The following is a 12,994-nucleotide window of genomic DNA, read 5'->3' on the forward strand; positions in this document are numbered from 1 at the left end:
GGAAGCACGCATCGACACCAACAACGGTTCATTTCCCCCTGTTTAAACGCCACGCTCTTATTCACCATTTCCCCGGCCATACGTTAAACCACCAAAGACGTAAACAAAACAAGGTTGAGAATAAAGCGTAGACAAGTGGGACACATGTATGTTGCATGAAATCTCAAAGAACCCTGCACACCCCACATGGGGAAATCTCTCTTTGATTCTACAGCTGATCTACGTTCCTAGTGAAAAAAAAAAGCAATGTATAACTGATAGAAACAGGGAGGTCTTCTCAATATGAGGCTGGGGAATCTACAGAACAGGTAATCCCTTTTCCAACAAGGTGCGGCCAAGAGCGAGGAAGAAAAAAAACACTCTCAACAACAGTCAAGCAATGTGAGGATAATGATGGATGTTCATATCAGAAATCCAGCGCTCATTGTCCTCAGCAAGGCACACAGGGATTTCTCCAGAGTTAATGCTCATGGAGGACCATTCTAGACAAAAGAGTGCTTAGATATGCCAAGATATATAAATGCAGTTAATGGGAAGAGCTATCCCGCTCAGAAGACAGACGAAGGTTACACGAATGGCCCGATTTGGACCTTAAACAATTGGAAGTTTCTTTCGCGCTGGCTATGGAATTTAGATTTTGAACCCTCGTTTTTAAGTTGGTTTCGCTTATATTTGTATTGGCCATGCTTGGGTCTGAGAGTTCCGCAATTAGCGACGATGCTTAATTTCGAGGCAGCGGCCGATAATCTGGCGGAGGTTCCTTTAATCAGGAAAGTGCCTGCGAGAATGTATGACATCTGATAACCCACTAGAAGAGAAAGTAAGTCCATCTATCCTTTCCAGAGCTCGGCCCCTTACCTCTTACACTGGTTTCTATGCCTCCCCCTCTTTTTGTGGTTTTCATCGTGGTCGTACAATCTTTTCCAGGCGAAGGACGATGTCGAGATTTAAATTGAGGAATGGCTATGCATGTGCCCTATGAACTGGATCTTGTAGCCCTAAGGGTCGGTTGATCCTTTTTCTTTGTACTCTCGGCAGCCTACCTGCCATGTTTAGTTGACCAAAAGTCTCCGACAAGTAGCTGGTGATACCCAAATAGTTCTCATTGTCCATTCCATACTAAGCAGCACCAACATGATGATGATTTCATTCTTTCGTTGAATGCTTCGTTCCAGGTTGTCATCCTTCCTGGGTAGGGCTCCCTTCATATGGTCCAACAACATTACGATACAAATGTGGTATGAATATACGAAACCAACCCCGCTTTTTTATTTTTGGTTCTCAGCAGCAGGGTAGTGTCTCAATCCCTCGCAGACCTGCAGTTCCAGCGTCAACATTGGTACGTGTTTATTCATAGGCTTAGTTCACGCTGGTAAGGGAAGAGGGAGGTGAAAGCCACGCTTCGTGCAGAACACGATGAAACCGTGTAGATGCAAACAGCGCAAGTCCCCCAGAAATCCGTTCGCTGCTGTGATGTTTTTGCTCAGTCCAGCTTGCATTACACGCCCTCTAAACTATCCTCACTAGCTACAGAGGGAAACTGACCACAGACAGCCGAGCCACTATTTGGTCCGAATTGGGTATGTGGTAGAAGGCGAGTGGGATCTGGCGATGCATTCCTCCATTTTGGAGGCGTCTGTATTGGATTTGAAGAGGCAAGAGGCCCCGCCCAAGGTTGTGCTAGCATTGATTGTTTAACGTAGTTTTGTATCGTTCATAAAATGAATAAGAAATCCCATTCAGTCCACACTAGTTAGCGCTCAGAAAAGGCTCATTGCTGTATTTCCTCGGCCTCTGTTATCGAAGTTAACAGTTGATATTCTTCGCCGAGTGCACAGCAGTTGGAGGTGTCTTGACCATTGACTGCATGAGCCGTGCCATGTGCGGTGCTCGCCAAGATGGCTGTCGTGATTGGTGCAGCAAAGCCTGGCGCACAAAATAAACTTCAATGGGACCTACTTCACTACCTTGCGTTCCTTAACAGACCATTCACTACTTGGTCTCTTGGACAGCAAAATAACAGGTTTCGAGATAAAAATAATGCCATCTGTTCGCGCATCCAGCTTTATACGACAACCTACTTGTTTAAGATCGTCTCTATTAATTCGTTTTGAATACCGATTGTTCTTATTTGTCAACAGTGCACTCAAGAAGCCCCTCATTTTATCTGGCTTCCTTGGTGGCAGAACGTGGTAGCGTGCAAACATAAAATGCTGCCATAGTGAAGCATTGTGAGGAAAGCAAACAAAGGTTTGTTTGTAATGGATGAAGACAAGGGCAAAAAAAAAACTGCATGTTTTTTTTTCCTCTTGTCTGTCAACAGTCTGCACGTTGGCCTTGCGACTTTGGGGTGCTGTCTGCAAGTGGACTTAGTGGCCCTAATTAAATCTATTCTTTTTTATTGTTCAGTAATTTTTGTTTTCGCTGGTCTGTCTTCACGGTGAACATCGGCCGCCGGTCATGCTCGCCCACACAGAGGTTGACATGGTAGTGTCGAGTGGGATGCATTTCTTGTATAAAAAGATCCGAGCAATGGGTTTTCTCGTCGTTGTTCTCTCCACTCTCCTCTTTTGTCAATCAAGCATCCCTTTCCGTCCGCATTCTTGTGCTCCGCACCCACCACAGCCCTACAGCTTTCCTTATCTCCGTCCTTGACCCTCAAGAATACCGTCGCAGCAATCAACAAGAAACCTCCACGTCCTTCAAATCGCCTGCTCCCCAGTGACCTACTATAGACGCTTTCTACCCCCTACACAGTAATTTATTTCTTTCGATCCCCTCCTTCCTCGCACTGTCGCACAATTCCTTAAGAACGTTCCATTGCTCCTCTTCAGCTCCCTGCCATACATCCCCACATGACTACCCCAACACAACAGCCAAGGTCTGCAAGGCACTACCCCACATCACCTGCGCATTCAACCTTGTCCGCCTGTTTCCCCTTAACCAACCCTACGCATCTAACTCCAGCCACGACCACCATGACCCATCCTTCTCAGTTCGCTTATGCACCATTTTCAGCCTCCTCCAGCAGTGCCTCATCTTCATCAACAAAACCATCGTGCCCAAAAGCAGCCCCGGAGAATCCTGGTAGACCTCCTCGTCCACCAAATTCCTTCATTATCTATCGTAAAGAGCAGGTTGCAAATTATCCAAAGCTGACCACCGCAGAGCTCTCCCGAATCTTGGGCGAGAAGTGGTACAACGAACCACCAGAGCGCAAGGCTCACTACGCTAAACTCGCCAAGGAGGCCGAGCAGAAACACGCGCTTCAATATCCTGAATACAAGTACAGACCTGCAAAGCGCGGCACTGGGAAAAAAGCCAGGGCCATGCGGGCGGCTGCGGTCGCGGCTGTTAATGCGGTCTCTGAGCAGAATCTGGGACTCTTTCCTCCTGCCCCTCTCGCGAATTATGGCTCGCATCAGTACTCATCAGAGGTCCATTCAAGTATACATCCATATATGAATATAGTACACGATGGCCAGGTCCCCACGGCTCCCCTGTCCAGGCGAACAGAGCGTTCCACCGGATCTAGCAGCTCTAAGAATGGCCGCCGGTCTGGGCGTCCGACCCTGCGTGCCTCACCCTTCTCCATAGGCTCCACATTGTCATCTCTGACGCCGTCCTATAGCCTTGTCTCGTCTTCGACCCAGCGCCCATATCATTCCTTAGCAGCCGCGAGTTCCCTTTTCTTTGATATTCATGGTTCTACTCAATGGTCTGTCCCCCTCAACACAGCGTCGCCCATGACAACAGGCGTTAAATGCGAGGACGACGCGTCGTCCTGGTACCTGAACCAGTTGCTGAATGCAGACATGACTGCGGTCATGAGCATGTCTCCTCCACACGAGACTATAAGCCCATCTAACTCTGGCGAGATGATTCCAGACTTCCTTATGGCAAACCCTCCGATGATTTCTCCGCCTATGCCTAGACCTTCCGCATCGACACCGATGTTCTCTACACAGCCACCGTACCATGATGAAACCCCATTACAGTTCCTGCTCGATATGGAAGTACCCTTGCCCATGTCCACTTCGTTATCAGGGAACACCACCGTAGCTGCACAAGACACGATCTTCGATACTGCAGGTTTCGCAAGTCCGTACAGCACCTTGATGACCTGTCTTCCTTGCCCGATCCCGTTTCCGTCTCAGGGTGGTGGTCACTACGCGCTGTCGACGCTAAAGACCGAATCCCCGTTCATGACTCCTTCATTGATGGAGCAGGACATGATTATCTCGCCAGTGCTTTCGACGTGCTCCTCGTTCTCTCCGAGTATGTCGACCTCATCGCTGTTGTTAGAGAACCATGGTGGATATGATAGCACGGTATTGAGGTCGCAGCTGAGGAATGATGGAAAGTTGGATGTAGCAATGGTTGCGAACTTGCTGAATCAAAACTATCGAGGGCTTCCAATTGAACTATCCTAAAAAAAAAAATGGAAAAAGGCATCGGCGGAATGGTTTGAACAATTAGAGGTCAGTTTTGTAGTGCACCTCCATTTAAATTATGTATTTGTAAAGTCCTTCCCTTCTCTCTTTCTTCTCTCTCTTTCATTTTTCATTTTTTTTTTTAAAAAAAAATGCATATAAAGTCTCTTTCTGTTCGAGAACATAAAGTCTCTTCCTGTTCGAGAACATAAAGTCTTAACATGATGATCCTTCATCTTCAAGCTTATGAAGCCCCTCTTTCATTACAAGCACTGAGTCAAATTAATTCGAAAATCCTACATGTGCTGCCGAGTAAGTCGCGTTGATGTGGTTCTATTTATTGCGCATTGCTCAACAATGGAGCAAGAAAAGCTGAATGAGCCTCTATGGTGGTGTTATATACAATGAAAGGAATATAATACATGTTGTAGCTCTGAATGAATGATAGAAAAGAAGTAAAAAGGCTGAACCAGTCAGCCCAACTCCTTAAGAAACAATGCCGGAGAATATGGGTTCAAAAAAATGAGCTTAAGCAAACTGCCACTTGATCTGGATGACACCCTTGTCGAGGGGCGCAAGCTTCTTGAATACAGCCTGAGACATATCCAAGGCACCCGAAGAGCAGAACTGGGATGGGCAGGTATCAACGACCTTGGCATCGACGGTCTTGCCGTTGGCGGTGATGCGGACAGTGCGACCGCACTGGGCAGTGCCATCCATCTGCTCGGCGTTCATGGCGACGATCATGTCGTTCGTGTCAAAGGACTTGCCACAGGAGCCGGACTTATCGGTAAACCAGGTACCGCGGCCAGAGAACGTGGAGTCCTCGGCCCTGATAGGACCGTCAAAGTTGTCCTTGAGTCCCAAGTTAAGGATCGCGGTGGTGTTACGGCCTGGGGTGGCTGGAAGAACGATGGGAGCGGCCGTGGCGGCCATGGCGGCGGCGGCGAGAATGGCGAGCTTGTAGAAAACAGTCATGTTCAGGAGTGTTGTGGTAGAATGAAGTGGTGCTGAGTAGAAGCTGATTTTGTTTTGTTTCTTGTGGATGAAGACGTTGTGGACGAGGATGTAACTGTGGACGGATGCCACCCTTTTTATATACGATTTTTTTTTTTTTTGCTGGGGCTGAGATCAAAGGACGTGTGAGGCGCCGAGAACAATAGCGAGCCAGTATGGAGCATGAACATATACAAAAGCGGAAGAAAGGCAAGAGGCGGACTTGCGGTGGATCTTCCACGCGATCGGAGTGCTGGGTCCCTTCCCCAATCGTAGTCTGGCGGCGAATGATTCTCATCTCTCTCCCACACTCTGTGTGTGTGTACCTGTGCCCATGCATTTTAATTTCTCTCGCGCACCAAATAAGCTATCTGCCGTTAAATGCAATCTATTCAAGGTTTCACAACCAATCCGACGAGCCCAAGACGCCCCTGACTGGACTTTATCTGAATCAAACGAGTGACAGGGGGACAGGGGGACAGGGGGACAGGGGTCAGGTGCAGGCGACTGCTGATTCGATAAGTTTCGCCACAAGAAATCCACTATTGCAGGGCTGCACACGTTTTTCAGGGCAGCTGCCAATTAATCAAGGACAATCTAGCATCTGCCGAATGGTACAGAGAAAGATACCCAAGCAGAGGGGCCCAGAAGACTCAATCGTTATTGTTCTTCCGTCGAATGCCCCATTATGGAACAATTAGCGATTTGCCTTCAGATTCATTGTTCCCTCCATCGAAAGCCTCATTATGGGATTATAACCGTGGGCTCTATGGACCCTGCATTTGCTCCTGCTGCTGCTGCATCATCACAGCCCTATGCCCTAAGCGGTTGATCCAGGGCACAGTCCATGCAAGCTCGGTCTCCAGCCCAGGCGTAGGTACTCTAGGGGGGGGGGGGGGGGAAGGGTTCGCTACAGTTTAATTCCCAGAGCAGGGTACACCCCTCCTACAGACGTAGGCGTTGCCTTGCGCCCAGGCACCTTGAAGAAGACACCTTAAAGACGAAAAAGGCTCCCTGGCCTGGCCAACCTACTATATTGGCTGTTTCGTACAAAAGTTCGTCGTGCCACAAGCTATCTAGACCCATCAATATAAGAAGAACGGGCCTGTTTCTTCAGTTTGTAGACTGACATAAACTTAAAAAAAAGGAGGAAGAGAGACAGAGAGCGAGAAAGGTCGGCTCAATATCCTTCATCCCCTTAGTCGGGTCTGACGGTTCGCCGCAATTTTGTTCCCCGCACAAAAATGAACCCTTGTGCGTGCTCACAGCGGTCTGTTACGCAGACGTTTTTCAGTTGCGCGATATTGTCATGCGTGCATGCATGATGCGATGATGCGTGTACGATGTAAGCACGCGTCTGTTTTGTTTATTACATTCGGGTAATTGTGGAGAAGCATTAGTGGAGAAGAAATCACAAAACACTACAGCTGAAAACATCCAAAGAAGGTGAAGGTGTGGGAGAAGGGGGAGTATTGGGCTCTCGAATCCCTGCATATTTATAAAATATCGCGTCCATCACGCGTCGTTCATCGTCCGGAGAAATGAAAAAAGCGGGCAATCTGTTGACTCGATTGCTTTGCTTACACCTCGCGTGCACCCACCTTATTGGACTGTACGCCTTCTTCGCCCTCAAAGACCTCCTTCTCGTTCGGGTACTGCGGTAAAATCTCTGGCAAGGCGGACGCAGACCTCAGCGAGTTGATCAAACTACTCCAATCTTGACCACCAAGTCCCTGGTCCTGCACCATCTTCAAGTGTCTGTAGGCCAAATCCGCTGTCGGCAGCGACGCACCCGAATCTAGCGCTAGCTTCTGCATGTGACCAACATCCTTCAGCCCCAAATCGACCGAGAACCCGGCCTCCGTATGGGATACGTCTCCATTAGCCATCTTACGACTGTATTCGAGCCAGGTAGGCGCCGGGAAGAGGGCTTCGATGAACTTGAGGACGGACTCTTGATCGACATCGGCTTTCTCCGCCAGGGTCAAACCCTCAGCCAAGAGTTCCATGGTTCCGACAAAGAAAAAGTTCCCGAGCAGCTTGAAATTGCAGGCCTTGGCGACGTCCGTTGTCTTGAGATGGATGATGCTCTTGGACATGGTCGTGAAGTAGAGACACATCTTCTTGATAGCCTTCTCGTCCCCGCTTGTGACCCAAATCAGCTTGGCGGCCTTAGCGACGGGCGGTCGACCAAAGACAGGGCACTGGAGGTATGTATGTTGAGGATAGACCGAGAGTTGCTTGTACAGCTTTGTTGCCAGAGCCGGGTAGATGGTCGATGTCTCCACGAAAATGATCGAATGGTCAACCTGGCCTGCCAAATCAATGAGTTGTGTGTAGATCTCTTCCACTGCGGCATCGTCCGCCAAAGAGGTGAAAATCTGTGCAAAGCGTTTCAGAACAAACCGGAGAATCGCATGGCTATGGTGAGCTACGATACTTTGACAGACAGATAGGCAAATCATCCGCATCATAAACATCGTCTTACGATATTGCTCTGGGCAACCAGGTCCTCGATCGATTTAGCAACATGGGCGCCATGATGGTGAAGCTTTGCACTCTTTGCTGGGTCGCGATTCCAGACAGTCATGTTCAGGTGAAGCGAGGCCAGGTAACGGTGAAGGTTGTTGGCCATGCTGTAGCCCATCTCGCCGAGGCCGATCCATCCGATCCTGTCTTGTTGTTTGAGGTGGAAAAGGTGGTTCATGATTGTTGTGTAGTTGTATGGCTCGCAGGTCTTAAAAGGAAACGATTTGATTAAGGTAGCAATGGAGATGTGTGGGGTTTGCATAGAGGATCAAGTCGCTTTTATATCTATGAAGACGAAACCGGTGCAGCTAGCCAAAAACTGAAAGTGGGGTAACTAAAACGCTCTTTTCCCCTCCAGATACGAAACCCTGACGGATACTCTCGTGTCATAGTTGTGCCATCGTGATATCGTCCGTACATCCGTATAAAGGCGCGCTACGCACCAACGAGATGACCGAACGGGCAACTCAAAAGGGCGGGCAATTGTTTTCCACGTGACACCCGTCGAATAGCCCACGATAGTTTATTCTTGAGAATCGAGGTTGGAGAGCACCCTGGCCATATCGTCCTCCCCTGACGTTTCGTCCTCATCACCTGGCAAGGAGGTAACTAGCACTGTATATTTCTCCGGAGATTTCATCAAAAGGTGTGTTGCGGTCAAGCGATTTCCGAGGTTCGATCCCACAAACGAACTCGACGTGGAAGTTGCCAAGGGCATCATAGAGGCTTTAGCTTTTGATCCGCCTGCTGCTGCTATACCATTCATCGACGCTGAGGAAACTATCGGTGCAATTGGCATGTGTGATATACTAAATAATAAGCTGTTCTCCGCCCGTCTTCTGTATCCAGCGCTCACTTCCAGGATCCGAACAACCTGAAACGCTGTCAAGGTAGCCTCAGAGTCCACGTCAAGATTTGTCCAAATTGTAGGTATATCATAAAAACTATCGAGGAAATCTGTAATGTCGTCCCTGTCAAACGCATACTTGGAAACAGCCGCGACTAAAATGACACAAAGACGCTTGTTTAATTGCATATTCTCATCAGAGTAATTCTTAGAGCTGGGAAGTAAAGAACAGGTGCTGCTACATGACGGCGGAATAGGAAGAACATACCTCTGGTAATAACAATGGCACAGCGACCAAGGAAACAGCCAGGGTCTAGCTGAAGGAGCGAGCCTTTGCACTCGTCCCATGATATCCGATTCGTCATGTTAACCATGAAAAGGATTAAATCATATCGGACCACAGACTCCACAACGGTCTCTGTCGCCTGCTTTACCGAGTGCTCTGAGGCGAAACGTCGTAAGAGAGGCAGTGTTGCGCTGATATGCCCGTCCTTTTCGAGAGGTAATGTCTCTGCAGTCCTGAAACTGATATCGGTATTGGATTTGGGGGCAGCATCGGCCGAAGAGTTAGATGGTGGTGCAAGCTCTGAACGAATGCAGGATGCAAGTCGTCGTTTACCGATGCCTGCATGGCCTACAAGCTGAAAAGGATCAAACTGATCAGGACAAAGGAGATCGCCTCAGATTGCGGGCTAAATACTGCGCGACGCTTACTAAGATTGTAGCGGAGGACCGAGGGATCGTAAAGTCCATTGTGTCGTGTGTTCAGTGATGTTGAGACGAACAGCAGAGGGTCGCGCCTCAATTTTTATTGGACCAGGTTGAGGAGGGTGAACGCGCTGGAAAAGAGGATGGATCAGATTTGTGATGAGCGGAGCCTGTTCATCCGATGAACTGAGCACGGAATACAATGCGGCACACTCGAGACATTCCTGTATAGTGCTGCTTTTGGCCCCAGGGCGCCGAGGTTTAGACGACTTTGGATCATAAGGATCCAGGGCCGCCTTAATAAACCTTTTTTGCCGCCAATTTTTCATTGCATTGTTATTGGTCAGTTAACTAGTTGTGCTAGTCAATGACACGAGCAAGGACAAGGCAACTATTGCTGTACATGTAGGCCACCGGTGAAGGAATGCATCGACGGATTTCAGAGAGTCCAAACTCAGGGTCGCTCAGTCATCTGCCTGGGCCCGGCCTGTAGTGGTCGTCGGTCACCAGCGTATGGCTTAGCATGTATGTTGGACCCCAAGATCAGCCTCCAACACGGTCGAATCACAAAACACGTCTTCAAAAAATGTCTGTGTAACATTCCATCTCCGCGTTGTTGGCAGCCCTGCGACGCATAGACATTGAATTGCCACCAATTGTAGTGCTGAAAGTTCACCTTGGCCGTATTCTATTATAGCTTGGACCGGACAGGCTCTAGTCTAAATTTGATTTCTTTCATGCCTTTCGTAGCCGGGTTCCAATCGTCGTACAGCTTCTTCAGGCGCTCCATCTCTTCATTCAGGACTCCAACGCCGAGTGCCTTGAGCTCATCCATGACCCCACGCATGCCCCATGGCAGATAGAATGGGTTCAAGTGCTGCTTCGCACGGAAAGGATGCAATATGGGTTCGCTCCTAGCCATCTCGGATGTCAAACTTGCGGGAGGCTCAAGTAGGGCGCGTATAGCCAGCCTAAGAATAAAATAAGATGCAACATATTAGTAAAGTTGTATGCATTACCGCGCAGCGAGCACATTCCCGAAACAGTGGAAAAGGTGACTTACATGTAGACCTCGCGCTCCTCGTAAATGGTGGAATGCCCCTCTCCGTAAATGCTTCCCGCCACAACCTCGCTCAAATGCACCAGCACACCGTGGTCATCCATACCAGAGTTTCGAAGCCTCAATGAAAAGGAGATCAGGTTCGTCAAAAAGTCATCCTGATAGCTCGCTCCATCGATGTAGACCGCGCGCACAATGGATGGATGGTGGATAGCGGTCATAACTGCAGAATACAAGGGCACAACTTGGTCTTCCAATGAAGCAACGGCCGTGAACCGGATGCCAGATTTAAGAACTATCCTCAATGCCTCGCGGAACCTTTGGGAGATTTCCGTTTCAGAGTCCATGAATTCAAACAGCTCCTGAGCTGCTTCGGCTTCGAACCAGCGCACGATCAAATTACCCTTCAGAAACGGAAACGGGCCATGCGAGATCCCCGCCATGGCCAGAATTCCGACTCGCTGCATCTTGGGATCAGTTTCGCCGACACGCAGTATACCTTCTTGTATGAGTCTGGCCGTGAGGATCGTGCTAGTGGGCGTTCCTTGCGAATGTGTCGCCACCAAAACCAAGTCAGCCTCGTGAAGTGCGTTTCTCCATTTCTTGCTGTTGATTAGATTCTGGTACAGAATCTCGACCCTGTCCAAGACCTTGCCTTCTCCTTCAAGTGGAATGAGCGTAATGTCCTCGGACTCGAGCTCCACGTCGTGTATTTTGAGGTAATCTTGAAGCGCTAGATTCATCTCATCGCAGAATTTCTTGCTGGTTCCTGTGGGCTCTCCGATCACTGTCCGAATTAGTTTGACTGGAAACCATCCATGCACACCGATGATAGCGACCTTCTTGATGCCGTTCGCGCCTCGATGAAGCGCCTCGTCCTTTGGTGGAGAAGAAGGTGGTTGTTCTGTAGGCGCCTTGGAAAAAAGAAGGGAACTAAGAGCATTGACGGCGCTCTTCATAATAGATGGCGATCGTTGATGTCTTGGTCCTTCCACTGGTACGTCCATGGGCCCGACTGGAAGTGTAATAAGGCTCTGCCGAACGTCTGGATATTGTTCATAATAATCGGGCAGAACAACATTTTTCTTCTTCAAGATAACCTTGGACAGAGACGCCATTGCTTTGCCGGCCTCTTTGGCGATACTGTTCTTTTCGCCTTCACGCTCCTTGAGTTGCGCAAACGTTTGGCCATCCTTGAAATCGTCCTTGTAAACAAGGTCCTCCTTGGTGCCCTTGGCCTCAGCTAGCTCAGCCAAGGTCTGTCTTGAATCATCGCCGAGTTTGACCGTGTTTCCGTTCACATCCTTGCGCTCGCCTTCCTCATAATCCGTCACTTGATTGTTGGCACGTATTTGGTCCGCTGCGGATATAGCGTCCTCAGTCTTGTTACCGTAACCTGGAATAATAGACAGCCAGCTATATGCGCCTGTAACGGTTCCTGATGAAGCTGGGGTTGATTCCTTGTTGCTCTTGGCTACAGCAGTTCCCGGAGGCACAACTACACTCATTTCCGAGGTTCCTACGAGTGCTGGCGCAACAGGCCCACCTTCGTCGGACGAATCGGCCAGTTCAGTTTTTACTGCGATCGGCTGCTGGGCTGTCGATTCCAATGATAGCTCAGCTGAGGGGTCTGCTGACGATGACTGCAGTGCTGTGGATAAAGGTTTCGCGGTCTCCTTCACACTGGCGGGCCTCGAATTTGGTTCAATTAAGACATCGCCGCTTTTCCTGAGCTTGTTTGGCGAGCTCTCTTCGTCTTCATCCTTGGCACCGTATCCGAACAAAGACCATCGTTTCTTGCCACTGTTTGCTGGAGTATTGATGGTTCTGGCATGTGTAGGAGAAATGGCAAGTCCACTCGCCGTGACTTGATCAAGATCCATTCCTGTCGAAGTCGATTCTTGAGCGACTTCTTCTGTCGTCGAATCCTTGGCTGAGGCTGATTCTGAAGCGACGTTCTCCTGGTTGACGGTAAACTTGCTCCAGAGTATCGCAGAGAGTGAACCCTGAGTAGAGGATACGGAGCCTCGCCGGACACCCGTCGATGCTGCCAACTTGGAGTGCTTGATCATAGTCGAAGGAAAACTGGCTGAAGAGGGGAGAGACGAGGGCAATGATGAGGATGATCGGTTGTCCGTATGACCAAGTGATCTTTGGATGAAGGCAGCCTCAGGCCCCGATGGCTCCCAGTCCATTGCTGTGTTAGGCGGAGTGGACGCCGCTGTTGAAGACGACACTGCTGTTGTAGCTGTGGTTGATGGGGTTGCAGAATCTTCATGTTCTTGGGTATATGTTTCCGCCTGGTCCGATGTCATATTGAGATTGGTGGGCTTAGGGGGACTTGTGCTATTGCTTGACCACCACGTTGCAAACACGCTTAAAGACAATCGCCTGTCGTCCGTGTTATCACTACTGGTCCTC

The 12,994-nt window shown here is 49.2% G+C and overlaps 5 protein-coding genes across 5 annotated transcripts; 1 reads left to right on the plus strand and 4 right to left on the minus strand.

Moving 5' to 3' along the window:
- Positions 1 to 3,098: 3,098 nt before the first annotated feature.
- Positions 3,099 to 3,302, plus strand: BC939DRAFT_379152 (high mobility group box domain-containing protein; the record flags this gene model as incomplete). Its single annotated transcript, XM_051551726.1, has 1 exon — positions 3,099 to 3,302. A coding segment is annotated over one exon (204 nt), but the record flags the coding sequence as incomplete, so codon positions are not given.
- A 1,441-nt stretch (positions 3,303 to 4,743) lies between these two features.
- Positions 4,744 to 5,490, minus strand: BC939DRAFT_458810 (RlpA-like double-psi beta-barrel-protein domain-containing protein-containing protein). Its single transcript, XM_051556652.1, has one exon. The coding sequence runs from the start codon at positions 5,409 to 5,411 to the stop codon at positions 4,962 to 4,964; it is 450 nt and encodes a 149-aa protein (XP_051409841.1). The 5' UTR covers positions 5,412 to 5,490; the 3' UTR covers positions 4,744 to 4,961.
- A 1,317-nt stretch (positions 5,491 to 6,807) lies between these two features.
- BC939DRAFT_458811 (NAD binding domain of 6-phosphogluconate dehydrogenase-domain-containing protein) lies at positions 6,808 to 8,192 on the minus strand. The gene is made up of 2 exons (XM_051556653.1): positions 7,918 to 8,192; positions 6,808 to 7,810 (listed from the first exon to the last, which is right to left on the minus strand). The coding sequence occupies exons 1-2, from the start codon at positions 8,134 to 8,136 to the stop codon at positions 7,010 to 7,012; spliced, it is 1,020 nt and encodes a 339-aa protein (XP_051409842.1). The 5' UTR covers positions 8,137 to 8,192; the 3' UTR covers positions 6,808 to 7,009.
- Positions 8,193 to 8,230: 38 nt separating this feature from the next.
- On the minus strand, positions 8,231 to 9,960 carry BC939DRAFT_458812 (centromere protein M (CENP-M)-domain-containing protein). The gene is made up of 3 exons (XM_051556654.1): positions 9,520 to 9,960; positions 9,074 to 9,446; positions 8,231 to 8,960 (listed from the first exon to the last, which is right to left on the minus strand). The coding sequence occupies exons 1-3, from the start codon at positions 9,556 to 9,558 to the stop codon at positions 8,482 to 8,484; spliced, it is 891 nt and encodes a 296-aa protein (XP_051409843.1). The 5' UTR covers positions 9,559 to 9,960; the 3' UTR covers positions 8,231 to 8,481.
- A 244-nt stretch (positions 9,961 to 10,204) lies between these two features.
- BC939DRAFT_399779 (uncharacterized protein) lies at positions 10,205 to 11,316 on the minus strand (the record flags this gene model as incomplete). The annotated part of the gene is made up of 2 exons (XM_051552500.1): positions 10,205 to 10,484; positions 10,577 to 11,316. 2 exons carry the CDS (start codon positions 11,314 to 11,316, stop codon positions 10,205 to 10,207), a joined length of 1,020 nt encoding a protein of 339 aa, XP_051409844.1.
- Between the last annotated feature and the right edge of the window lie 1,678 nt (positions 11,317 to 12,994).

Source organism: Gamsiella multidivaricata (assembly GCF_025024155.1).
Source record: "Gamsiella multidivaricata strain RSA 2152 chromosome Unknown BC939scaffold_55, whole genome shotgun sequence".
In the NCBI taxonomy this organism is placed as follows: domain Eukaryota; kingdom Fungi; phylum Mortierellomycota; class Mortierellomycetes; order Mortierellales; family Mortierellaceae; genus Gamsiella; species Gamsiella multidivaricata.